This window comes from Chiloscyllium punctatum, chromosome 11, assembly GCF_047496795.1.
Source record: "Chiloscyllium punctatum isolate Juve2018m chromosome 11, sChiPun1.3, whole genome shotgun sequence".
Taxonomy (NCBI): Eukaryota; Metazoa; Chordata; class Chondrichthyes; order Orectolobiformes; family Hemiscylliidae; genus Chiloscyllium; species Chiloscyllium punctatum.
In genome coordinates this window covers 53,401,689-53,428,161 of record NC_092749.1, presented here as the reverse complement: position 1 = coordinate 53,428,161, position 26,473 = coordinate 53,401,689, and the positions used below count along the sequence as shown (strand labels likewise).

Here is a 26,473-nt window from a genome sequence, read left to right as displayed (position 1 = left end):
GAACTAGTTTGTAAGTATTATGCTATAAACATTTACTGTTCATCAAGATAGAGCCTATCCTCTGCCAAAGATGTCACTTGGACATCCTTTGTTCCTTGGTATCAGTAACCTAACATTAGCAAGGAGCATTGGTGGTAGTAAATCTATTTGTACCATATTGATTTGCAACCTACTTTATAAGAACCATAGATTGTCCTTTGGTTTATAGGCTCCTTCATCTGCCTGTGTTTGCTAAAAACCTGCTATATCTCTGTAACCTCTTCTTGTTCCAGCAATGAATGATCAACTTGAAACGTTATCTGTGTTTCCTTGTTTGCAGATACTGCTGCACAGCTATTTCCAACATTTTCTGTTTTTATTTCAGATTTCTAGCATTGCAGGATCTTTAATTTGCTTGCTTCTTTCATTGGGTTTCTGTTTTTACACTTTGGCAGCATTGTTTTGTACTTCATGATTCCTAGCAATTAGTATGTAGAAATGTATTTCATAATAAGTCATTGATGGCCAGATATTCTGCTGTGGGGATTGCACATAATATCAAGATGTGTATCTCCATTATAACATTGTGTCCTTTGTGTTCATTCAGCCTCCAGTTCCATCACTGCCAAAATACAAGCCATCCATGTCAATTCCAGAATGGCTGCGCACAATACAAGGCTACATGAAGCTGCTGCAGTATCCTTTCTACTTTAAACTTTTAAAAATCTCATTAGTGTCAGTAAAAAATATAATTTGTGGCGTCCATACACAAGGCTTTTCTGGGGGTTAGATTTGATGCAGGTCTCTAACTATAATTGCATGGTCCAGTCATTATTTAATAACTTTATTCCAACCTAATTATGATCACTGTCTTTGTCTATACTACTGGCATTTTAAGCTAGGGTACATTCAATCACTAATTACTAAAATTGAATATCTCTCAAACTTCTTTTCATGTCATTGCAAGCCATGAATAATGAAATTGTTGAATTCTGTAATAACTGTTCCACAAATCTACGTGATTAAAAGCATCTGTTTTATCTGTGTGATTTGAGCCTTGTCTCATTCACCTATTACATCTGTGCTCACTGATTTACATTGACTCCCAATCGGGAGCATCCTTGTTTTCAGGTCCCTACATGCCTTGCCCCTCCCTCCCCCTCTCGGCACCAGCCCCACCAACCTCACACGATGCCTGTGGTCCTCTCTAATTCTAGTCTGTTATACATCCTCAATCACAATTGCTTCCCCATTGGTAACCATGTTTCCAAATGCCTTGGACACAAGCCCTGAAATTTCCTTGCTACATCTTTCTGTTTCTCTAACTCCCACTCCTTTTTAAAATGCTCCATAAAACTCACCTCATTCACTAATCTTTTGGTAAGCTGACCTAATATCGAGTTATGTGGCCCAGTATCATATTTTGTCTTACAATGCCTTTGTGACATTGAGATGTTTCATTATGTTAACAGTGCCAAATAAATACAAGTTGTTAATTATTAATTATAAAGTTTATATTATTATTAGATTTTAAGCATAGAATATCATTGAAAGGATCATTGGTGTTGATAACCAGCAACTCTGTAAACTTCTGGTATTTATATTCTAACTACTAATGGAAAGATGTGATTGAGTTACTATGCCTTCAGTGTTGGGTAGATTTAATGTATATTATTTATTGGCAACTTTATTAAATTAGAAGGTTACTTACACACTAGTTTGGAGATGCCAGTGTTGGACTGTGGTGTAGAAAGTTAAAAATCACACAACACCCGGTTATAGTCCAGCAGGTTTATTTAGAAGCACTAACTGTTGAAGGAGCGGCTTGTGCTTCCAAATAAACCTGTTGGACTATTACCTGGTGTGTGATTTACAACTTACACACTAGCTTGTTAATAAATTTAACTATTCATTCAAAGGAATATAATGTGGTGTGCTTTGTGTTCTTTGCAAGTTTCTGCTGATTATTTGCTCATTTCATGTCCTCTTTCAAATTAATTTAGATTTTATTCAAAATTTCAATTTCACTGATTTGTCAATTACCAATGTCCTTTCTTCCTCTCTCCATGATCTCACAAAAACAATCCTTTTGTACAATTTCCTTCAGTACAGAGCACAAAGAGAACAAGAAGTTTTGTGGATAACTAGTTTTGTTGGGGCCGATAGGCAAGCTGGGTTGTATTAAGTTTGATCATTTCCTCCTTCCCAGTTTAAGCCGCTGTTACCAAGGATCTTGTTCATCAGTATTCAGCAACAACAAACCTCTTTGTAAAGTGAGCTGAGAGATTTAAATACCAATGCTTCAGACTTAAAGCTACAGGTTCAATACCAGGCTGTATTTTAATATTCGGATTGTAACTGCATATTTGTTTTCACAGTAAGCAGTTTTTAAAATGCTGAACAGACCATGACAGATTTTTCACAATCTTGGCTAACTTTTCTGTACGTTCCTGTTCTGCCAATCATGATCCCAGGAATCTCTTATACTGCTGTTTCAATTTTTTTGTTATTCTGCAGTATCCTTTTTGTTTGAAATTCTGATTGAATTAATATTTGCTAAAGACTGTAATGTAATTTGTAAGAGAGGCCATGGGATGGTGAGAAGCTATTGAAGGTAGTCTCCATCTAAGACATTTCCTTAGCTTAATGAATGAAAGATACAATCACACTGGAACCCAGTTCTTTGAGATTAAGAAAATCAGACCTTTGAGTTGGTAAGTAACAATTTTGCACTGCTAGGAAGTCTAGTCACATTTCAGTGTAATTTTAGGCATGGCAAAACTTTTGGAGAATATATACAATGATTACTGTTGATTTGTCCTGGGTAAAAATAAAATGGATTGAATCAGAATTATATGAATACAAACCTGTTTTTCATATATTGTCCTGTTGTTGATGACAATCCAAGCCTAGCTTAGTCAAAAATCAGGCCAAGCTCACTTGAAAATTTGAGAGATTGATTAATTTAGATTTGATTAAAGTTATTGAGAGTTATGGAACTAATGCAGTCAGATGCAGATCAGCTATGAACCAAGTGAATGGCTGAACAGGTTCAAGACACTAAGGGCCTACTGGTACAGAATACTGTGTACAGTTCTAGTCGTCACATTATCAAAAGAATGTGGACACTTTAGAGAGGGTGCAGAGAAGGTTTACAAGGATGTTGCCTGGTATGGAAGGTGCTAGCTATGGAGAGAGGTTGAGCAGGTTAGGTTTATTTTCACTAGAAAAAAAGGTGATTGAGGGGGGACCTGATTGAGGTTTACAAAATCATGAAGGGTATAGACAGGGTGGATAGAGACAAGCATTTTCCCAGGGTGAAGGATTCAATAACGAGAGGTCACGCTTTCAAGGTGAGAGGTGGAAAGTTTAAGGGGGATACACGCGGCAAGTACTTCACACAGAGAGTGGTGGTAATTTGGAATGTGTTGCCAGCAAAGGTGGTAGAGGCAAGCACGGTAGATTCATTTAAGATGCATTTGGACAGATGCATGTGTAGGTGGGGAGCAGAGGGATACAAATGCTCAGGAATTGACCGACAGGTTTAGACAATAGATTTGGATCAGCTCAGGCTTGGAGGACCGACAGGCCGGTTCCTGGGCTGTAAATTTTCTTTGCCCTTTGGTGTTCAACACTAAGAATTGTAATGAAGAAACTGTAATGAATCAGTAGGAAAGACTGAAGGAGAGGTGTTGGAAATAGAACAGAGTTGAGTTGTTCTCTCTTCCAGATGATTACACCTAAGTAATCCCCAGTCTGAGCATGTTTCCATTCTGGGATGGTGGGAGCAGAGTTGGGGTGCAGAAGTTGCAAAGTTGAAACTTTATTCAAACAACTTGACAAACATATAGCTAAGTTTAAAAGCAAGTTCAGAAACATCGCCAGAACCTTTTCACATTTGTTGGATTATTCAGTATTGTTGTTCGTTTCATTGTTTATTAACACCCCAGAATGCAGCAAGGCACTGTTGACAATAAAATTGAGTTTGAGATGTGACAAACAAGCAGGCATTAGTGAATTGGCAATTCATTTCACACTCTACACAGAGAAGTTCTGTTATGTTCCAAAGCCCAAAGTAAATGTCACCTCCCTCTCCACTGTCCCTGTGCTTATTTTTATTTGTTTGGTTGCTTGTAGCTTTAAAAAGTGCCTGTGAGGGGGCTGGGTGTCGCCTACCTGCCTATCCCAGTGCTCGCCTGTTTTATAGTGAGGGGAATGTAGCAAATGGTGATTGTCACGCATAGTGTGCAATAACTTATTATTGCTAACACTTCCCTCCCTGTTCGTGTTAAACTCAGTTGAAGATCGTTGCACTTGAGCTTCCTTCTGGTGTTTTAGCACATCAGAGTGACAAGATCAGGAGCCACTGGTGTATTGTGGAAATTATAATTCATCCACTTGAAGTAGCAAAACCACTTAGATCCAGGTATGTACAATGTTGATGAGAGTGCAGCAAAATAAGCTTCAGCCTCCGATGAGGGCTAACATTGTTGAAATGCTGCTTGGCCTCTGGCCTCTGGGTTCAAACTGTCAGTTGTGTGGCTCTCCCTTTGATAGACAAACTACCAGGTATGTGACCAGTGGAAAATTGCTTGGACAGCTAATGTAAAGACATGTCCAGCACTGAGCAACTGGGTCAATGAGAGGAAGTGAGCCTGGAGCTTCCCCTGTTTATCCCTTAAACTCCAGTCTCCAGTTTTAACCCTTGGCAGCTTCTGTTGAGCACCTTCAGCATGCATGTTGGTAGTACAGCATAGAAGGAGGCCATTTGATCCATCAAGTTTATATCAGTTCTTTTGAAAATAATCCAGTCAGTCCCACCACTGCTCCCTAACCCTATTTGTCCTCTCCCTATTTTCAACATTCTTTTGAGCATTGAAGTCGATATAGATTCAGATTTAACTCCAGTGTGGTGTTCATACCAAACTGTAACACTACTTTTTGTTGCACTGATCCCAGCTGACAGAATAGAATAGGTTAGCAAAGAATAGAATAGCAATTTATTTTCCAAAAACAATAGTAAAAAGTTTTATAAGTTATCATTCCATGGCACTTCGATTAATGACAGAGCCATAAATAAGAAGCAAAAAACATAGAAGTTCATCACAGTTTGAATAACTGCTCCTGGGTTTAGAGTACATTGGAAACTGCCACACAGGGCTGGGTCAAGAATGCAACGCTGGGACTAGATCTCCACACTGGGCCATTGGAAGACCCAGGAGCCATCTCTGAAATAAGGATGAGATCTCCACGCCAAGATGAGACCTCCACGCCAAGATGAGACCTCCACGCCAAGATGAGACTTTCTGGACACATCCAATCCCAAAATGAAACCTGGTTTGATAGATCATAAGTTCAATATTTGCAGTTCATTAACATGGTGGTTAGTCACATACAGAGTAATGTCAACATCAAGAGTTCAATTGCCACACAAACTGAGGTTACCATGAAAGACTTTCCTTCCCAACCTTTCCCCTCACCTGAGGTATGCTGACCCTCAGGATAAACCATCACCAGCCACCTCTCTCCAATGGGAGGGAAGCCCTATGGTTTGGTAGGACTATGGCAACTTTACTTTTCCCAGGTTAGCTACTGAGCGAGGTTCTTCTAACACAAATACTGAAGTTCACTTCATCCAAGGAATAAAAAATCAAAGCTATGTAAGTCAATTTGAAGAGATCTTAACATAATCATCAGAACCTTAGATCCACTCCAGCAATATGTTCCTCATGTACTCAGTCCCAGAGAAATATACTCCTATCTTCACTCTTTCATTTCTTACTTAACTGACTCTGTCAGCAGGAAAACTCGAAACAGCTTTACAATTTTTTCTCTATGCTGAGAACTTGAACAGTTTTAGTTTAAAAAGTCCTTCTGTTGAAGAAGGGTGAAATAAGCTGAAACTGTTCATCTGTTAGCATGAAACAGAAACCAGGTTCTGCTGAACTAAACAAACTAATTTACCAGAAACCCCAAAACATTTGTTTTTCTGCATGTCATAGGCCATCAATTGAATCACTTAATCAATTAACCCCACAGGTATCCGGCTAGATACTTATTAAGTTACATGCTTTCTCAGAAATAATGTATTTAGGTCACTTTTTCAAATGACTTACTGTATATACTCCTGTAAATTCGATTATTTTAAAAGGTTCAATTTATAAGATCAACTATTGCATGGGCACTAGTTTTGAGGTAATTACTGGATAAAAGCAAGAGAAACAAGAATAAATTACTGGTAGTAACTTTTATTTATACATACCGGTACGAAAATTTAACATGTCAAAGATTCATTGAAATCCTGCAAAATCACACTATTCAACATCGTCATGGCCTGGTATAATGGTACACTTAAAATGAAACACTTATTAAATTCTAAATGTATAAGGATTTTGAACTTTCCTGCCAAATTCTTCCATTTCCCATCCATTGACTTTAGTTTGTAATGAATCTCAGCAACATTAACAAATTAGTCAAAGAATTAAAGATATATGTAGCGAATATATCTCACTTTTATTCCGATATAATGGCACAATTAAAATGATTAACTTTTTAATGATATTAACTTTTGGATGTATAGTGAACAAAGTGCAATAAGTACCAATAGACTTAGTGCTGGTCTGAATGAATGAACCAAGATATGCTGTAGTAAGCCAAGTGGGCTAAGTAGAGTTATGAATAAATGAATAGAGACGCAATATAGTAAAGAAAGAGCGATGAGTTGAATTACCGGTATGAATGAAAGAATGCAATTTTGTTTCAAATGGGATAATGGAAATATACAGTTTCCTTTGTAAGAGGTTTATACTGCGATATAGTTGGGTCAACTTTTACGTGAGATAAATACAAGACCTTTTGGCCAGAAATAAAGGGTCAACCTTTACATTGACTTTTATGCAAGTCTATATGATATTGACCTTTTACATAAAAAAAGTTACCTTTCCAAAACTGAAACCCATCTGTTTTATTTAAAACAAATTTCTGAATTCCAAAATGATGATTTTATATTTGTTACAGTGGAAAGGATTTTCATTGTGCCCTCTCTGGTTCTGTAGATTAAACTGCCTAAATGTGCACCTCTCACTGGGGAAGAGATCCTATGCTCAGGAGCTACTATCAAGCCTATTGCCCTCAATGTTATGGTAAGCCCTTTGCTGAAGCACTCTAGTTCATATAGTGCAAGTATTGGCTGACTGTTCCAGCAAAGCCTTGTGCTCAGTAGTGGATGCTGCTGCTGATTATTGCAGGCCCACAAATACAACAACATAAATGGATCCTGGAGTGAAGCAAGTCCAGACTATTGGGTTGGGGAAGCTTTGTAAAGCTTAGGGAATGGGGTGGCATGGATTAGGGCATCAGTTTTTCATAACTGATGTGTGGAAAGGAAGTGGGATACTGTCTACAGCAGGAGTTTTCCTAGTACATCCATAAAGGTAGTATCTTCCCTTTTACCCTCAATTAACTAAACTTCTCTGAAACACTGACTTCGCCTGCTCAGCTGCCCACACCAGCAAACTCAGCCGATCCTTTATTTACATGTGATGGGTGGGTTGCTAATTCTAGGGATTATGGGGATGGCCTCAGAGGTAGGTGTGAAGGTGATAGGCCAGCCACTCAGTCAATATTATGGCCCACCTACTGAAAGCGTACTCAGCGGGGCACTGTCATCCAGCCCATAGTCACAATAAAATTGAGCTGTTTCTTATACTTAGCCAAACACCTTTGCATTGGAGTCTATATGTCTCTTCACAATAAACACTGAAAACAGATACTGCATCTTACTGAAACCTATGATGTGGCTTTGTCAGACAATTGTGTACAACTTGATTGTTCATATTGCTTTTTGGAAACTGTTACGATGCCAGGGTCAAAGTTATGATACTTATTGAGGGCTCTTCTTGACAATTTCATAAATGGTACGTTTTGGCTTTTCAGGAGTTTTTGGTTTAAAGGCCTACTTTTCTCATTCTCACTAGATAATTTATTAATTGATGTAGTCATGAGTTTAGCATTGCCTTCTATATTTGTGTTGACATACAAGTTACTTGGACTCGAACCTAAAGACATAAACAACATTCAGGTTTGGGCTGATTTAAGTGACAATGTAGTACATCCAAAAAGTGAGAATCCAAATATTGTCCCATGGCACTGTTGAGTCACTCAACATTAAGTTCTTTAGAATTACCATTGACCTATAAATACTGACTTGAAGAGCAGCTTTGGAGTTTGGGAATTCATTGTGAATAACTCAACTTTACTCTTGTCTGCCCAAATATCTGTCCACCATCTTGCAAGATATTAATTAGTACAGTGTCATAGAGCCAAAGAGCTGTACAGCATGGAAACAGACCCTTCAGTCCAACCTATCCATGCCAACCAGATATCCTAAATTAATTTAGTCCCATTTGCCAGCACTTCCTCTAAACATCCCTCTAAACCCTTCTTATTCATATACTCATCCAAATGCCTTTTAGATGTTGTAATTGTACCAGCCTTCACCACTTCCTCTGGCAGCACATTCCATATATGCATCACTCTCTGTGTGATAAAGTTTCCTCTTGGGTCCCTTTTAAATTCTCTCCCCCTCACCCTTAACCTATGCCCTCTAGTTTTGGACTCTCCCAACCTGGGAAAAAGATCTTGTCTGTTCAACCTATCCATGCCTCTCATGATTTTATAAATCCCCATTATGTCACACCCCAGCCTCTGATAATCCAGAGAAGATACCCCCTAGCCTATTCAGCCTCTCCCTATAACTCAAACCCTCCAAGCATGGTTGTAAATATTTTCTGAAATCTTTCCAGTTTCACACCATCCTTCCAATACCAGGGAGATCAGAATTGAATGCAGTATTCCCAAAATGGCCTAACCAGTGTCCTGTACAGCCACATTATGACCTCCCAACTCCTATACTCAATGCACTGACCAATAAAGCAAGCATTACCAAACGCTTTCTGTTCTATTCTATGTACCTGCGACTGTCCTTTCAAAGGAACTATGAACCTGCAAGGTCTGTTTGTTCAGCAACAGTCTCCAGGACTTTACCATCAAGTGTATAAGTTCTGCCCTGATTAGCCTTTCCAAAATGCAGCACCTCACATTTACCTAAACTCCATCTGCCACTCCTCAGCCCATTAGCCCATCTGATCAAGATCCCGTTTGAAGTCGAAGGTAACCTTCTTGACTGTCCACTACACCTTCAATTTTGGTGTCATTTGCAAACTTACTAACTATACGTCTATGTTTACATCCAAATCATTTATATATGACGAGAAACAGTGGACCCAGCACTGATCCTTGTGGCACACTGCTGGTCACAGGCCTCCAGTCTGAAAAGCAATCCTCCATCACCACCCTCTGTCTCCTACCTTCAAACCAGTTCCTTGTCTGAATGGCTAGTTCTTCCTGTATTCCATGTGATCTAACCTTGCTAAGCAGCCTACCACGAGAAACCTTGTCAAACACCTTATTGAAGTTAATATAGATCATGTCCACCACTCTGCCATCATCAATCTTCCTCGTTACTTCTTCAAAAACTCTATCATCAAGTTCATGAGACATGATTTCCCATGCACAAAGCCATGTTGATTATCCTAATCCTTGCCTTTCAAAACACATGTAAATCCTGTCCCTCAGGATCTCCTCCAACAACTTGCCCACCATCGATGTCAAGCTCACTGGTCTATAGTTCCCTAGCTTTTCCTTATCACCTTTTCTTAAACAGTGACACTACATTAACCAACCTCCAGTCTTCTGGCAATTCGCCTGTGGCTACCCATGATCCATATATCTTAGGAAGGGGCCCAGCAATCACTTCCCTATCTCTCCACAAAGTTTTAGGATATACCTGATCAGGTTCCAGAGATTTATTCACCTTTATGTGCGTGATTGAATATATGCCACTTGCCTGGATGAGTACAGTTATAATAATATCCAAGAAGCCTGACATTCTCCAGGATATAGTAGCCTGTTTGATGACATCCCCATCCACTATATTAAACATTCAATCCCTCCACACCGACACATTACCGTCTACAAAATACACTGCAGCCACTCACTAAGGTTCTTGCAAGAGTATCTTCCAAACCCACAATGTTTACACCTGGAAGGACAAAGACAGTTGATGCATGCGAATGCCACTAACTACACATTCTCCAAGTTACGTAGCAGTCTTGACTTGTAAAATATTTTGCCATTACTTAATTGTCTTTCAGGGTGAAAATTCAGGATGATGCTTGAATTTCAAGCATCATCTCATGGAATGGAGAGTATACTTGCACTATATGAACTCGAGTGCTTCAATAAGGAGCTCACCATTACATTCGAGGGCAATTAGCATTGAGTAATGAACTTGGGCTTTACCAGTGACATCGATATAACTAAATAAAGGAATGTGTCACTGGATTATTGCAATTAAAACTTTAATCATGTTACAGAATAATGTACAATTTTACAGTGTAATACTCACTTATTATCCAGTTTGCAATGTTAATATTCAATATTCCCTCACAGTAATATGAAAAGTAAATCTACAAACATTCAACATCCAAGATTATTACGAGGAAAATCAAATTATGGTGATGCCACAACTCCAGCAGGGAAGCTGCACAATAGAAGGTCTGGAAGGGGGATAATTCACTTATTGGTATGTCCTGTGGGCACATCCTCCTTCTGGGATCACAGAATTGTGCCTAATATCATTTCAGTTGTGTTACTGGGTGGAAGCTTGCAGAGGTGATGGAGGCCTTGGTCATCTGGTCACCCTTTTTTTGAATTTAATTAGTTTTATTATCACAAGTACAGTGATAAATTTACAAGTCACCAGTTACGGTGCCATCGTAGGTATAAAAGGTACCTTGGTACAGATTCTTGAGTACTAATTCTTAGGGAAAAAAATTAGAAAAAGAGAAATAAGAAGCTCAGCATTACAGATCTACAAATCGTAGCAATAAATTAGGAAAATAAAGAAACAAAAAAGTTCATAATAACAGTCCTTGCCTAATAATATAATAATAAAAAAATTTTTAAAAATGAGAATTTAAAGACAAAGTTCACTTCGGCCATTTCACGGCTCAGGGCTCGAGCACCCAACCCCTCCCCCCAGTTGGAATCGCGGGCTGGACCCACCACGATACTGAGGAAAACGCCGTATGGAGCCAGAGACTGACTGAAGCTGTCGCAGGAAGACCCAGACCAACACCAAAGCCATGGAGAGGAGTCCCAGGTCACTGTCGAAGCTGCCTAAAGTGGAAGGCATGCCAAATCGTTTTCCACATGGACACTCAGCATTCCAGTGGCAGGACTTTAACATGGCCACTGAGGTTGGCTAGGCAGAGGCTGGTGGCTTTGTTGAAGCCACTGGGAAGGCTGTGCACTTTGCTGAGTATGAATGACCTGAGGTCTAGGATTACTGCTGGATCCCAGGCTGAGGTGTGTGACGGCGGGAGGATAGATCACAGATGAGGTTGTAGGGTGGGAAATCAGCAGAAAGGGTAGGGAAGTGATGTGATGCCATGTCCGAGGTACGAACAAATCTCGGACCAACAGATCCACGTCAAATGCCATATCACTTGCCCTTCACTCATTCCTACAACATCTTGACACCAAGAACAGCTCCGTAAGAATCCTACTCATTGACTACAGTTCAACCTTCAACACTATTATCCCCTCAAGACTGATGACTGAACTTAGTGATCTCATACTAAGCTCCACTCTCTACAACTGGATCCTCAGTTTTCTGACTCACAGGCCACAATCATTGAAGATTGGGGACAATATTTCATCCTCACTAACCTTCAACATTGGAGCCCCCTAGGGGTGCGTACTCAGCCCCCTACTGTACTCACTGTATACCCATGACTGCGTCGCCAAATACCAGACTAATGCCATTTACAAGTTCACTGATGACACCACCATAGTTGGTCGAATCTCAGATGGTGATGAAACAGACCACAGAGGGGAGGTGGAAGACCTGGAAGAATGGTGCACTGAGAACAACCTAGTCCTCAATGCCAGCAAAACCAAGGAACTCATTAATGACTTTTGTCAGGATGTTACTCGTGACCCCTCTACACATAAACAGCACAGAGGTGGAACGAATGGAGAGTGTGAAGCTCCTGGGAGTGGGCATCCACAACAAGCTTTCTTGGACTCTTTACGTGGATGCACTGGTTACAAAGAACCAACAATGTCTCTTCTTCCTCAGGCAGCTGAGGAAATTTGGCATGACAGCGAATACCCTTGCCAACTTTTATAGGTGCGCCATCGAGAGCATTCTGTCTGGGTGTATCACTACCTGGTATGGCAACTGTACCATTCAAGATTGGAGACAGTTAGAGAGTGGTGAACTCGGCCCGGACAAACACAAAGGCCAACCTCCCATCTATAGAATCCATCTACCAGGCAGACTGTCAAGGAAAGGCTGCCACCATTTTCAAAGATCCATCCTACCCTGGCAATGTTTTTCAACAATTTCTACCATCGGTGAGAAGGTACAGAAGCCTGATCACACGCTCAAACTGGTATCAAAACAGTTTCTACCCTACAGTAGTTAGAATACTGAATGGACTCAAACTCTTAACATTTGCCTGTGCCTGTGTTTTTGTTTTTGCTGCTGTTTACCTGTTATTAAACTTATCTATGCTACTTAACTCTGATCTGTCTGTATTACTCGCAAGACAAAGCTTTTCACTATGCCTCGGTACATGTGACAATAAATTGAATTCAATTCAAGGTATCATTCCTGTGGGCCTGCAAGTCACCCATGTGCTCTCTGCACGACAAGCCCTCATGCCCAACATTGCGCTAATACCAGCCATGGTAGGAGGAGGCTCTTAATTGGACATTTGTTGACCACTTCACCACCACAATTGATAATGAAGATTGAAAGTCATTCATAGATTATCTCATCAAAGACTCAATCAGAATGGAGATTGGAAGGTGATGTTGTCCCCAACAAGCTCCCATTGATTTAAATGCTCGCTGTAATGCCAATCCATTGCAAGTGAGCACAGGACTCCGCGCTTTGTCACGATCACATCATATCCACAAGGTCACCGGTCTGGTAGTTTTTCCTATCTGTCAGTGTTATACAAGATACAATACATGCTTTGTAGTAAATCTAATTGTTTTATTTACTTACTGATTAGATGATATAACTTCATCAGCTTTTTGAATCAAATCTATTCTTATTCATTGAGAAACATGAGCAACGAGTGAAACCAAATGTTTTATTGCCTGATGAATAAGGCCATGTGATTTTGAATTCTTGAAAAGGATATCTGTCTTCTCAGGTTTGTGTGTATGTACACCTTAATATGTAGAGCAGAATTAGGCCATTCAGTCTATTGAGCATTCAATCATGACTGATATCTTTCTCAACTCCATTCTCCTGCCTTCTTCCTGTAACCCCCTGCTTCCTCAACACCACCTGTTCCTCCACCTGCCTTTGTGTCATCTGCAAACTTAGAAGACATGCCCTCAGTTCCTTTGTCCAGAACGTAAATGTATAACGTGATTATTTGTGATCCCAACACTGACCCCTGTGAAACACCACTGGCTGCCATCCTGAAAAAAGACCCTTTGATCCCCAATTTCTGCCTTCTGCCAGTCATCCAATCTTCTATCCAAGCCAGTACCTAACACCATGGGCTCTTCTCTTATTTTTCAGCCTCCAGTGTGGCATCCTGTCAGAGGCCTTCTGAAATCCAAATAGATCACGTCAACTGGAGCTCCTTTGTCTAACTTACTTGTTACCTCCTTGAAGTATTCTAACAGATAAGTCAAGCATGACCTCCACTTGATGAAGCCAAGTTGACTCAGCCATTTTTTATCAGCCAATTCCAAGTACTGTGCAATCTCATCCTTAATAATAGACTCTAAAATTTTACCAGTGACCAAGGCCAGATTAGCTGGCCTATAGTTTCCTGTCTTAAACTGGAGTGTTACATTAGCCATTTTCCAGTCCTCTGGGACCCCTCTGACTTCAGTAATTCTTGAAAGATCACCACCAATACCTCCACAATCTCCTCGGCTATATCCTTAAGAACTCTGGGCTGTAATCCGTCCATCCATGTGATTTATCCACCTTCAGATTTTTCAGCTTCCCCAGCAACTTCTCCGTGATGGCCACCACTAACCTCTGTTCTGACTCTCCAAGTTCTGGCTTCCATCATGAAGATTGATGGAATGGACCTGTTCAGTTCCTCTGCTATTTCTTTGTTCCCCATCACTACTACTTCAGCCTCATTTTCTAATAGTTCTATATCCAGTCTTGCCTCTCTTATCTTTTAAAGAAATCTTGCAAACTACTTTTATATTACTAGCTAGCTTACTCATATTTCATCTTCTCCCTCCTTTTAAAGTTATCCTTGACTGGTTTTTAAAGGTTTCCCAATCTGTCGGCTTCCACTAATCTTCATCAAATTGTATGTTTTTCCCTTTGCTTTTTATGCTGTCTTGGACTTCCTTTGTTAGCCATGATTGCCTTGTCCTCCCCTCAGGATGTTTCTTCCTTGGGATAAATTTCTGCTGTGCCTCCCGATTCACCCCCAGAAATTCCTGCTATTGCTGCTGCACTGTCTTGCCTGCTAGGTTCCCCTTCCAATTAATGCTGGCCAACTCATCCTTCATGCCTTTGTAACTACCTTTACTCAACTGAAATACCATTACATTTGATTCCATCATCTCTCTCTCAAACCGCAGAGTGAATTCTCTTATATTATGGTCACTGCCACCTAGGGGTTCCTTTGCCTTAAGCTCCCAGATCAACTCTGCTTCAATGCAGAACACTAAATCCAGAATTGCCTGTTCCCTAGTGGGTTCAACCACAAGCTGCTAAACACTAAAAAAATCTCAGACATTCCATGAATTACTCTTCCTGGGATCCTCTACAAACCAGATTTTCCTAATCTGAAGTCCCCCATGATCATTGTAAGCCACTAGCCTTTCTTAAATGCCTTTTCTATCTCCTGGTTTATTTTCTGCCCACACCTGTGGACCTGTATTTAACTCCCATCAGGGTCTTTTTCCCTTTCTGGATACTCAACTCTACCAACCCAAATTCTACACTTTTCAACCCTATATTCCTTCTTGCTGTCACTTTAATTGAATTTCTTCCTAACAAGGCAACTCTATCCTGTCATCCCATCTGGCTGTCTTTTCAGTAGGATGTGCATCCTTGAATATTTAGATCCCAGCCCTGATCCCCTGCAGCCACGTCACAATGATACCCACAGCATTGTGCCCACCAATTTAAATCTGCACTATCAGCTCATTATTATCTTATTTTTGTATTCTGCATGCAATTTAGTCCAACACCCTCAGTCCTGCATTGATTACAATACCTTCCCATAGTTGTCCCCTTATCTGCTGTGCTTGAAATTTGATTTCCGAGCTGTTCCATACTCTATGTCCTGTCACTGGTTCTGGAAACTTTAATAGCCTCTCCTGAGCCTTTGTGCACCCCCCTCTCCTTAACTAGTTTAAAGTCATTGTGACATCAATTTACACAATCAGTTTGTCTGCCTTATTCCAAATGCTGTGTTCACTAAGGTACAAAACCTTTAAGTTTGTTCTAGTATTGTCTTTCCCTACACTTCTATGGTTCCTTGGTACAATTTGACATTCACACATTTGACCTTTTGTTTTCTAATAACAATCAACTCATCAGCAATGCCACATTCTCCTTTAGCTTTGATTTTATAATTTTCCATTGCAGCTGAACCCACTGCCCCACTATTCAGTTTAAAACCCTATCTGCAGTAATGCGATTCACCAAGACTCTGGTCCCAGCAAGTGGAGCCTATCCCAATGGAACAACTTCCTCCTTCCCCAATACTGGTACCAATATCCTATGAATTCGAACCGGTTTCTCCCACACCAATCTTTGAGCTATGCATTTACCTCCTTTAATGTTTTTGACCCTGTGCCAGTTAGCTCATGGCTCAGGTAGTATTCCAGAGATTAATACCTTTTTGGTTCTGCTTTTCAATTTATCCCTTAGCTGTTCATATTCCCTCTTTCCTCTTTTATCATTGGTACCTAACATGTACCATGACACTTGGGTCTCACTACAAGTTCCTCTGCAGCTCAGATGGGATATCCTGAACCTGGATATGAGGCAGGCAACACAGCCCTCAAGACTCTCAATCCTGGCCATATATTCCCTTGACTATACTATCCCTGATTACAATTGTATTTTTTTCTTCACCCTCCACCCCCCCTCTCAAATTGCTCCCTGTACCACAGTGCTATGGTCAGTTTGCTTACCCTCCCTGGAGCCCCAACTAACAAACACACAGGGAGCAAGAATTTCAAACCTGTTAGACAAGCTCAAGAGCTGAGGCTCCTTCAACACCACCTCCCAGATCCCCCTACCTTCCTCGCTCATTGTTACACCCTCCTGTCCCTGACCACTGACTGAATTCGATCTAAAGCATGTTAATCAAAGTTAATCTAAAACATGTGACTGCCTGCTGAAATGGAACATCCAGGTAACTCTACCCCTTCCTGATGTGTGGCCTTATTCGAAGCTCATCTCCTGCTTGTTATCTCTGAGCCGGAGTTCCTCAAGCAACCAATACTTGCTCCAGATGTGGTCACTATGAATTGCAATGGAATCCACCTGCTCCCACATCATGCAGGTACAACACATTGCCTGGCCCTGCATCTCTGTTTTATTTACTTGCTTCATAATTTGTCTTTTTTTAGAAATTTCCTACTGGTCTTTTAGTTTATAATCTGTTTATAACCAATTTCCTATATTTACTTTAAATTGGAAAGTAATCTATAATAGAGAATCAAATTAGCAGCTATTACAAACCAATGAACTTATAGTTTTCCTGTAATGTTACTGTTTGCATTCTACTCAGGCTCCCGATCCAGGGCTTCTTTTATCCTGTTTAAAAAGAAGTTACAAACTATGAACCAAAAAAGCAAACAAAAAGCACCTTTTCCCCCTGCACTGAATTCCCACGCTGTCCTCAAAGTTTCCGAACTATGTATTCACTCAGGCTATGCATGACTCCAGATGTGACCCTCCTTCCTGATCATGCAAAGCTTACTGATCCAGTATTTTGTGATTTTGTATTTGACTGGGTACTGTGTTAATTTCTCTTAAGAAGAAGGTTCACTCAATACACGATACATTAGACAGTCATTCATTAATATTTTAGTGTGGATATACCACAGCTTTATAATGTATGATTACTCTTCTCAAAATTCATGTGTTAGTCTTTTGAGTGAAATAAGGGAACAGTTAGTTTGTCTGCTTGTAAATTGCATCAGTGTTATTTTAAAATATGTGGCGCATTTACATCTCATGAACTGATGATTAGCTGGTACTTTGCAGTTCCTCAGTTTTGATTAAACACATACTACATTTTACTGCAGAAATATAATTAAATCATTTATTCTGGGGGGAGGCAGTGAATGCTTTGAGCATTACTTTCTTGAAGATGCACATTCCACAGTTTGCTGGAGGAATATGTGAGAGACCATGCATTCTTAAGGCTTTACATTTTCAGTTTACCATAATTGTACGCATTCAAGTATTTTACCTGCATCAGGATACAGTGGGCCAAAAATCTCTGGTGCATTTGCGCCGTGTGTGGATGGGTGTGACAGAAGGATAGGCAAAAGTGAGGATGGCAGATGCTGGAAATCAGAGTCTAGATTAGAGTGGTGCTGGAAAAGCACAGCAGGTCAGGCAGCATTCTTTGGAGTAGGAAAATCGACGTTTCGGGCAAAAGCCCTTCAACAGGACTGAAGACAGGGAGCCTCCAGGGTGGAGAGATAAATAGGAGGGGGTTATGGCAGGGGAGAAGGTAGCCAAGAGTACAATAGGTGTAGGGGGTGGGGTGAAGGTGAAAGGTCAGAGAGGGGGGAAGGTAGCAAAGAGTACAATAGATGGATGGGGCTGGCCTCTCTGACCTATCACCTTCATCCCCTCATCTTCTGCCTCGGAACACTTCAACCCCAGGGCATCAATGTGGACTTAAAAATGTGTTGCTGGAAAAGCGCAGCAGGTTAGGCAGCATCAAAGGAGCAGGAGAATTGACGTTTCGGGCATAAGCCCTTCTTCAGGAATGAATTATGCCCGAAACGTCGATTCTCCTGCTCCTTTGATGCTGCCTGACCTGCTGCACTTTTCCAGCAACACATTTTTAAGCTCTGATCTCCAGCATCTGCAGTCCTCACTTTTTTCCCATCAATGTGGACTTCACCAGTTTCCTCATTTCCCCTCCCCCCACCTTACCCCAGTTCCAACCTTCCAGCTCAGCACCATCCCCATGACCTATCCTACCTGCCAATCTTCCTTCCCACCTATCCACTCCACCTTCCTCTCTGACCTATCATCTTCCTCCCCACCCCCATCCACCCTCCATTCTCCCCAGCCCCACCCCGCTCTCATTTATCTCTCCACCCTGGAGGCTCCCTGCCTTCAGTCCTGATGAAGGGCTTTTGCCTGAAATGTCGATTTTCCTGCTCCTTGGATGCTGCCTGACCTGCTGTGCTTTTCCAGCACCACTCTAATCTGTGACAGAAGGTTTGCAAGTTAGCCTGAAAGGCAGACACGCCAGATTCCTCAGAGTCTCTTGCCCAGCCAAAGTGTGCATGTCAGGAAGAGGCTGTGACCTAGATTACAATTCCCTGCAGCCACAACTTGCAGAATGCTGTGAAACATATGGAATCTGGCCCACTAAGTGAAAGTCAACATCTCCAGATACAGATTTGGGAATCAGCTGGGGATTGAGGTGAACGAATGACATACACAATTAGTTAGATTTAGCTTGTTTGATTGTAATTTTACTTGGTGCTAGAAATGTGAGCAAATAACATCACAGAGAGAAACCAGGGATCTGCACCCTCAGCCAACAGAAATCAACTGTACAGCTCCTTAACCAATCAGATTGCAGAAATTTGAAATTGTCAGTACAGTGGCCAGGAAACAAAACTAAACTAGGATGAGTGACTTCAACATTACAGCAAGTACAGGAAGAGAAATAAAGAGGGAAGGAGTGTATTTTGCTGAAAACATGTTTCAGTAGTTGTTCATCTTGCACTCTATGAAGAAAAATGCCAGCTTTCAAACTATCAAAAGAAATTATATGACAGGACAACAGAGTGCCCATTGGATTAAAAGCAACATACAAGTAGTAAAAGAAGTGGGTTTTTTAAAACCATTTTTAAAATCCATGACAACAATTAAAACCTGCAGAAAGGATGCTCCACATTAATAATGCTTAATTTTCAGAGCCTGAGAGTCATAGAGTCATAGAGATGTACAACATGGAAACAGACCCTTCGGTCCAACCCATCCAGCCTGACCAGATATCCCAACCTAATCTAGACCCACCTGCCAGCACCTGGCCCATATCCCTCCAAACCCTTCCTATTCATATACCCATCCAGATGCCTTTTAAATGTTGCAATTGTACCAGCCTCCACCATATCCTCTGGCAGCTCATTCCATACACGTATCACTCTCTCTGTGAAAAAGTTGCCCCTTAGGTCTCTTTTGTATGTTTCCCCTCTCACCTTAAACCTATGCCAACTGGTACTGAACTCCCCCAATGCGGGGAAGAGACTTTGTCTATTTATCCTATTCATTCCCCTTGTGATTTTATAAACCTCTATAAGATCACTCCTCAGCCTCCGATGCTCCAGGGAAAACAGCCCCCGCCTGTACAGCCTCTCCCTACAGCTCAAATCCTCCAATCCGGGCAACATCCTTGTAAATCTTTTCTGAACCCTTTCAAATTTCACAACATCCTTCCAATAGGACGGAGACCAGAATTGCACACAATATTTGAAAAGTGGCCTAACCAATGTCCTGTACAGCCACAAAATGACCTCCCAACTCCTGTACTCAGTACTCTGACCAATAAAGGAAAGCATACCAAATGCCTTCTTCACTATCCTATCTACCTCCACCACCACCCTCTATCTTCTACCTTAAAGCTAGATCTGTATCCAAATGGCTCGATCTCCCTATATTCCATGAGATCTAACCTTGTCTTTGTAAATGGCTATTTATTCTGAACATGTATGTGCTGGTGACATTGTGTTCTTTGGCTAAAGCTAAATGACTATTATGGTGGTTAATTTTTTTGCCGATCAGCTATAGGTGAGAGTTATGTTGGGACTGCAGGCACCTGAGAATATCAAGCAGCAGCTCTCAATGGCCGGATGTTGCCATGGTTACAGACTATCCTCCCAACTGCATCGCACAGATTCCTTTTATTCTGCAGGCCAACTGGGGATGAGCAATAATTACATCTTTCCAACACTGTCTACTTCTAGGAAGCAGGAAAAAGACAAGCATTTTATTAGAGATGCAAAATATCCCTAAGATATTGCTCACGATTGTATGATGGATCCTCACTGCAGTTTATCATGGTGTAAAAAATTAACCACCATAATAGTCATTTAGCTTTCAGCCCAAAGAATACAGCGTCACCACCACGTACATGTTCAGGATAAATAGCCATTTACAAAGTCACTGATATTGGAATCTGTAACAATGCTACCCTGATGGCCTATATTACAATCTCAAATAATACTAAGATTTACATCAAAATCATTTAGCATTTGGTTGTATAATAGATAACTTCAAATTTCATGTCGTATTTGTAGAGTAACAAGGGAGGAGTTCTCAATGAATATTCATTACAATTCTGAAAAGTACCTGTATGATTTGCCAATGATTTTGCAGTTTCATAATGTTGAAAAAATCAGTCTTCTGACTATGTTGAATTTTTAACTTGTATTTTAAATTGTGAGCAGTATTATATAAACTGACTAACGTCTATCAGGATCTGGAATATGGTTACACGGTTGCCTTGTTTGATGGTATTTCCAGCTCAGAAACAGGCCATTCAGCCCCATATTTCTCGCTTGTGCTTATGTTCTGCATGAACTTTCACCCACCCTTTTTCATCTAACCCTGTTGGCATATTTCTTTATTCCTCTCTTTATGTGTTAATGTAGTCCTTCCCCTGGAGTGACACAAATCATTCCTGATGAAAAGTTTATGCCCAAAACGTCGATTCTGCTGCTCCTCAGATGTTGCCTGACCTGCTGTGCTTTTCCAGCGCCACACTTTTTGACACCAATACTAAACACCTCATTGACTCTTCGTGTTAGTGAAGTCAGCTACATAAATGCTCCTTTCTACCAAATTTCTCTTGGATTTATGAGGGATTGTCACCTGTGTTTTGGCTTCTCCTGCATGTGGAGGCATTTCCAATATGTCCAATCCACCCCCAATTGTTGTCTTGAGGCCTATGCAGGGTAACTTCCCAGACTATCCCTCAACTAGAATTGACCAAATAAGGGCCTCATGGGAGATAGGTCCTTGTAAAATTGCCGGTAGGTCTGAGGTGGGCACTAGGGTGATGAAAAGGCAATTGGCGAAGTTTACAATCCACAACTGCTCCCACTTTCAGGAATCCTAAAATTCTTCCTGTCATGAGCAATACTGTTCATTATATTCCAAGTGTCATTTAAGCAAGCTAATATGAAGTTTAAAATAACTTCTCTTTTGATTAATACTATAGGTCTGGAAATTAATCTTGGTAATTTCTTTAATTAACCAATACCTTACAGCATCTGAGGAAAAGAGCGTTTGATGACAATGACCTGAAACCCTGTACCAAGCTTATGGTCTCCAGGGTAACAGTCTTTCCTGCTCTTCCATATGAGTCAGAGATATAGACAATGTACAGCAGACACTTCAAATCTCTTGGAATATCACCAGTGTTGAGTCCATGAACTATCCCAGGGCAACATCGATAGTATCAAGGCACTGGATAAGATCATTGGGTGAGCCACCTCATCTGCATTTTTTACAAGACTCTGCAATTGAGCTGTCTACTTGATTGGGTGGCACAGTTGTAAGTACTGCTGCCCCACAGCACCAGGGACTCAGATTTATTTCAAACCTCAGGCGAGTGTCAGTGTGGAGTTTGCACATTCTCCCTGTGTCTGTGTGAATTTCTACCAGGCGCTCCGGTTTCCTTCCAAAGTCCAAAAATGTCTAGGTTAGCTGGAGCTGCAGACTGAGGTAGGATGGTGGTCTTTCAGATAGGTGCCACAACTCCTCTCGCCCAGTCAGAGCATACCCTCGTCTAGGCTCCAAAAGCCATTGTGCTGAGCAAGAGTTGTATTTGACTCGCGACATAAACGCTGTTTTTCTCTTCACAGATGCTGCCAGAGCAGCAGAACATTTCCAGCTCTTTGTGTTTCTATTCCGAACATCACACAGAGGCCTGATCGATATGACCTTCCACATCAAACCCCAAGTAATACAGGAAAGAACTTGCATGCAGAGAACGACAGGAAGCGCCATGGATCCATTAGAAAGCAAGGTGTCATGAGTAGATGGAAGATTGGAGCCTGATTATGATGTCAAGTTGAATGGCAACGATAAAAAAGTCTGTTTAGGATATATTGGATTGAGATAGAGCTGCAGGTCTTCAGAAGCCAAAAAGCCTAATTGTTCAGTAATCACAAGGTGGAGGTCAATTAGCATACAATTGATAATATTAAGTCAAGACAGAAACTGCTAGAAATAATCTGACCCCTGTGGAGAAAGTAACCAAGCTGTCAGATGTTGTGGGTTTGGGGGTTTATTGGAGTTTGTAAGAGTGGGTTACGTTGGCGTGTGGAGTGACCGAATTCGGCAGGAACCAAAGCTGTGATTTCTGGGTGGTGGCTTGAGATGCTGTGATTAAGATGATGTCATGTTTGCGGTGTGTTGAGCCTTGGACTATCCTGGGTGAGCTCCCTCATAAGATACTTGTTTGTTGTGAGTATGAGCATAAGAATGTTGAAATTCTGAATAACTTCCAGTAAAAAGCAGTGGCACACAAGAGTCTTGTTGCCCCTGGTTCCCCTTTGTTTAAAGGTGGTGTGTATGAGTCAGCTTCATGCTGTTGTATCTGAGGCCTGTGATGGAGCAGGGGAATGGTAATTTGCATGGAGGCTTGGGATAGGCAAGGGTGAGTTCATGACAAGTGGTATATGGAGAAGGAGTAGGGGCATGGCAGAATTGAAATAGGATCTATGCGAGTACAGAGAGCGGGAATCACAGAGACAGTATTGGACGAAAGAACCTGGAGTCCTGCTTTTGATTGGAGTGTAGGAAACAGTAAGTCAAGGTATGGAAATGAGGGTGTTTTCTACATGTAGGTCCATCTTAGTGTTAATTGGCAGACTCCTTACAGAGCTTTGCGTTTACTTACATTATCTCATTTATCCTCACCGAGAATCATCTCGCACAATATCCTACACCATTCATGGAATGGTTAACTGAACCTATACAAACCCAGTCACGTTCCACAGAGTGACAAACACAATAGTAGACATTAACATGGATGTCCAGGAAAGAGTGAATGCAAAAACCCACCATTGCTTCTTCTACCAAATATAGCCCTAACTCTGCTATAGCCAACAACATATCCCAGTCATGAGGCATTCCTGGGCATTTCGCTCTCTAAGTCTCAACAGTTAATAATGACGCCAGTAAATCCAATGTAATGTGAAATATTTGCAAGTGAAATTTAAATTTGAAGAACATCCATGTAACTTTCATGGTTTCAGTAAGTTTTAATCCAGGAAATTACAGGCCTGTGAGCCTCATGGTGGTGGGAGAAAAATTACTGGAAACGTTTCTCAGGGACAGGATCCATAAACATTTAGAAGCAATTGGATTTATAAGTAATAGAACAACATGGTTTTGTATGGGGAAAGGCCGTGCCTCACTAACTTGATAGAGTTTTTTGAGGAGGTGACGAAGATGAGGGACAAGTGATGGATGTTGTCTACATGGACTTCAGTAAAGCTTTTGACAAGGTCCCTCCTGGCAGACTGATACAAAAGGTGAAGTCACATGTTATCAGAGGTGAACTGGCAAGATGGACATAGAACTGGCTTAGTCATAGGAGATAGAGGGTAGCAGTGGAAAGATGCTTTTTGGAATGGAGGGCTGTGACTAGTGGTGTTCCACAGGGATCAGTGCTGGGACCTTTGCTGTTCGTGATCTACATAAATGATTTGGAGGAAAATGATTGGTAGAGTTGTGGATAATGAGGAGGGTTGTCAGAGGATACAGCAGGATACAGATCAGTTGGAGGCATGGGCCAAAAGTGGCAGATGGAGTTTAATCCAGACAATGTGAGGTAATGCATTCTGGAATGTTAAGTACAAATGGAAGTTATACAGTGAATGGCAGAACTGTTAGGAGTATTGATATGTAGAGGAATCTGGGTGTACGGGTCCATATATCACTGAAGGTGGCCGTGCAGGTAGGTAAAGTAGTAAGAAAGGCCTATGACATGCTTTCCTTCATTGAAACGGGCATTGAGTAGAAGAATAGACAAGTTATGCTGCAACTTTATAAACTTTAGTCAGATCACACTTGGAGTATTATGTACAGTTCTGGATGTTTTGGAGAGGGTACAGAAAAGGTTTACCAGGATGTTGCCTGGTATGGGGAATTTTAGCTGCAAAGAAATGTTGAGTAGACTGGGTTTGTTTTCAGTGTAACACAGGAGGTTGAGAGTGACCTGGTAGAAGTTTGTAAGATTGTGAATGGCAGGATAAAGTGGAAAGTATGAGACTTTTTTAGAGTTGAGGAGTCAATTACTAGGGACACACAGATTCAAGGTATTGGGAGGGGAGGTTTAAAAGTGATCTGTGAGGCAAGTTTTCCTCACAAAGGGTGGTGAGTGCCTGGAACATGCATCCAGAGGAGGTGGTGGAAGCAGACACAATAGCAGCATTCAAGAAGCAGTCAAAAAGTGTGGTGCTGGAAAAGCACAACTGGTCAGGCAGCATCTGAGAAGCAGGCGAGTCGACATTTCGAGCATAAACTCTTCATTACATTCCAGAACTATGAGTGTACCTGCACCTGACACAAAAAATGCAGAGTTCTCCATTTTCAAATAACCTCCTTTCCCTTCCCCCAACTCCCTTCTTAGCTCCTCCCCTTACCTTCCACTCCTCCCTGCCACCAACCGGATTCATTTCTCCCATTGACCAACCAGGTTCTACCCTCTGCCTGTCTTCACCTATCCCTACTTCACCACTCTGCCCTCATCACCCCTTTATCTGCAGCTGCCGTTACATCCAACCCCAGTCCTGAAGAAGGGTTACACCTGATGGATTGTAGCAGTTCAAGAAGGCAGCTGACTAGCAGCCAGGACAATGGATGAAATAAAATTGTACAGTAAATTTTATATCCATCATCTGGCCACCATTGAATGTTTTCCAACAATTGGAGCTCATACATGAAGAATGAGAATGTGGCTGAGTTACCACAGCTTATCATAGTGGAGCCAAAAGCACCAGATTCAGAAGAGGAGGAGTCAAGATAGAAAATAGGAAGATCAACCAAGGCAGCACAAGAAAAGTATGACAGCGACAGGCCAAAATAATCAGTGTGGTGCAGCAGAGAGGGCAGTCTGTAACCATAGTAACATATTTGCATTGGGAACTGCTTGAGATTCTCTGCAGGCGAAACACAGCTGACTCCTCCAGCTGATAGGAATAACAATCAGTCACCTGAATGGTTATTAGCTGTCGCCCAAAGAACACAGTGTCAATGCCAGTCGTCGTGTCCTGATGAACAACAAGTCTATTCTGTGGAATGACATTGATGTTATCATCAGCAGCTCAACAATGACAGCCTCTAATCATTCTGAAGTGTTGTCTTATAGCAACCAATACAACAGCACATGATAAAAGAGCACTGCACTGGACTAATTCTCCCATAACTAACCTTGCATTGCCCTCTTCTAACATTTCTAACATTTAATCATTACGCTCCCTCCAGGGATTGCCTATTTTTAAAAAGGAGTTCAACCTTCCATTCAGTAGCTGAAAGAATGACATGTCAAGGTTTCACGTTTTAAAACATCTACAACAAATGACTGCAAAAAGATGGTAGCTATGATGTGGAGGAGCAGGTGTTGGACTGGGGTGGACAAAGTTAAAAATCTTTGCTAGTGCTTCCAAATAAACCTGTTGGACGATAACCTGGTGTGTATTTTTTAACATAAAAAGATGATTAGCTGAAAACTACCTTTATAATACTCTTTAATATTTTAAACCACAAGATGGAATACCTTTCTCCATATTCCTAGCCTAACTTTCAAAAAAAACACTTCAGAGATATACTTTTCAATGTTCCATATGAATGAAAACGTTCAGTTTTCCCAGAACTAATCCAAAGTGATTCTGTTTATTTCTGTTCCTTTTCTCAACCTGGTAATTTACCATCTTGGGACTTTCTTTTATCATGAGGTTTTCTGTTCTGAAAGCACCTTTGGGCAGCTCTTCCAAAATGTTTTATCTCCCCGCAATTTTAGTATTTTCAATCTGAATGTGAGTTTCCGTCCACATTGCCATGCAGCAAACCAGAGAGACTATTTTTGGGCTCTAGCTGGTGCCTCGCTCTCAGGTGCAGACAAGTATAAACCGCTGTGTGTTG

At 41.1% G+C, this 26,473-nt stretch overlaps 1 protein-coding gene across 1 annotated transcript in view; it reads left to right on the top strand.

Annotated features, from left to right (window-relative positions):
- Positions 1–26,473, top strand: part of vash2 (vasohibin 2) — a 167,456-nt gene that overhangs the window by 26,729 nt on the left and 114,254 nt on the right. Inside the window, exons 2-3 of the mRNA XM_072580806.1 lie at positions 587–675; positions 2,637–2,693. Of these exons, the coding sequence (XP_072436907.1) occupies positions 587–675; positions 2,637–2,693 (146 nt within the window). The remainder of the gene's footprint in view (positions 1–586; positions 676–2,636; positions 2,694–26,473) is intronic.